This window comes from Lipotes vexillifer, unplaced genomic scaffold (assembly GCF_000442215.2).
Source record: "Lipotes vexillifer unplaced genomic scaffold, Lipotes_vexillifer_v1.1 scaffold1315, whole genome shotgun sequence".
In the NCBI taxonomy this organism is placed as follows: Eukaryota; Metazoa; Chordata; class Mammalia; order Artiodactyla; family Lipotidae; genus Lipotes; species Lipotes vexillifer.
Genome location: NW_006785785.1, coordinates 156,274 through 158,504, shown reverse-complemented (window position 1 = coordinate 158,504; position 2,231 = coordinate 156,274). Strand labels below are relative to the sequence as shown.

The following is a 2,231-nucleotide window of genomic DNA, read 5'->3' as shown; positions in this document are numbered from 1 at the left end:
CACTCTTTCACTCTCAAAAGTGCCCCAGGCTGGATGATAAATTAATTTAAAATGTTAATAGATACTGCCAGATTACATTCCAGGAAGGTTTTGGTACACCCTCATCATGCTGATCATAAAACTTCTTAGTCTTTTCTAAATATTTTTAATTTTTCTTTAATTATGAGTGATCATTAAGACTTCCACCCAGAGAGAGTAGTTATTTTCTTCAATATAGAAAGACTTATGTGGACATTTTTATTAAAATCAAGCCTGCTAAAGTTGTTTAAGAAATGAAATTACTGTACTAGCTAGAACTTGACTATTCCACTGAAAGATAAAATTGAGTATTACTAAGATGCAAGATCCCACTCAGACATTTTTGCTTGTTTGTTTAATATCAAATTGACTTTGCTTTAAGGTGGTCCCATGATGTAAACTCCAAAGATACTGTAATAGTGAGGTTATATATAATTTGTACTCTAAAATAATGCTATGAGCACATCAGAGAAGTATTACCATTTTTTTCTTCTTTTTTATGGAAATGGTTATATTCATTGTATAAATGAGCTAGTTTTAATTTTAGCATTCACAAGCTCCACAAGTATATATCTTTATGGTAACTAATAAGTTCTTGTATAGTCATTGGTGTCCTAGCTTCCTGTCAGTGACTATCCACAGAGGACTAATATTAGAAACATCTAGTTATCTTAATCAGTGAGCAGACAGCAGATACTAGGCATTAATTTTGTGTCAGTTTAACCTTACTCTGTTTTCCTGTTTGCAGATGAAGTTGGAGGTGGTTCCTGTATTTTACTGGTCTTGCTGTGCATAGCGACGGTTTTCCTTAGTGTGGGAGGAACTGCATTATACTGCACTTTTGGTGACACAGAGTCACCTGTTTGTACAGACTTTGCAGACAACATGGATTTCTATTACACTAAGTTACTGCAGGGAATGGCAGGACTTAAACACTGGATCTACCTCTCCTAGCAGCATTCAAAAGGGACAGGCATGCTGGCCGTGAGAATCAAAGAGTGAAACTTTCTAAATAGCTTTTATTTCAAGAGTTCTGTAACATGCGCCTCCCTTCCCCAGTGAGGAACCACAAACATCAGAAACAGCAGCTTTAACTGGCAAAACAGAGGAACTCAGAATAATCCACATAATGACACAGATATTGATCTGAGCACTGTGGATGGAAGGAATGGTCTTTGGAGAGCATGTCCACCTCCTCCTCGCTGCTTCCTAGTGTAATGAGCTACAGAATTAAACAGGGCAGTGTTGGAGCCAAACCATTTTGGGCTACCTTGTCAGGCTAATGGCTAAGGACACTTGTGGTTTATAACCATTTGTCCAAAGACATTGCTTCCAGCCATCATGCAATAAGTTTGTGTGTAATGAAAAAGAGTTACCTTACAGTTTCAATGTCTTTTTTTAGTTCACCTTGGGAGCTATGTAATTTAGGCTTTGTGCACTCTCCAGATTTCCATTTGTGAAATGATTATGTTTGTGTGTGTGTGCTCGTGTATTTCAGACAGTTATCATAAACAAAAACCCAACGTAGAATAACAAAGATTATTCTTTCAACATGACTATAGATGTGCAGCTACAAAACTTTCAAGAAGGCTTAACTGTGGAACAGATGAACGGTACAAATCTTGGCCCTGAATTAAGAAACTGTGACAGTTAACTTCATTAACTAGCCAGAAATTAATCACAGGCCTAGAGGTAAAATTAAAGAGCTCCCTCTGAGTGTCAGGCAACTAGTTCCATCGTGGATTCAGTGCTTCCTGATACAATAAATGCTGGATTCATCTCGATTCAATAAATACTTATTGAGCACCTATTGTGTTCTAAATAAACTAATACTTTGGCAAATGAAATTAAATCATCATATATAATTCAGTATTAACAGATCATACATTCAGATGCTTGAATGTGCATTCATATCATGGGCTTGATTTAGACCTAATGTGAGGTCATTAGGCAAAAATTCAATCATATCTTAAATAGGCAAATGTCTGATTTTTATTTAAATCTGTCGATTTCCTTTTCTAAGATACAGTGGTCTAACAATTAGGAAGCCTTGCTTTGGCTTTTTATATCATTGGCAGCATTCTAAAAGAAACAAAACACATGAACATTAGTTTTCTGGAAATGACTATTATTTCATGTTTTTCTGTTAGGATCATTTGAAAGAAAAAGAGAGTTTTCTTTCTAGTTGTTACTGGCTGGTACAGTACCTCCCT

General features: G+C 35.9%; 1 protein-coding gene across 1 annotated transcript in view; it reads left to right on the top strand.

Annotated features, from left to right (window-relative positions):
- CNST (consortin, connexin sorting protein) overlaps positions 1–1,202 on the top strand; it is a 75,540-nt gene extending 74,338 nt beyond the window's left edge. Inside the window, exon 10 of the mRNA XM_007458077.1 lies at positions 767–1,202. Coding sequence (XP_007458139.1) covers positions 767–972 — 206 coding nt within the window. The 3' untranslated portion in view covers positions 973–1,202. The remainder of the gene's footprint in view (positions 1–766) is intronic.
- The last annotated feature ends 1,029 nt before the right edge of the window (positions 1,203–2,231 follow it).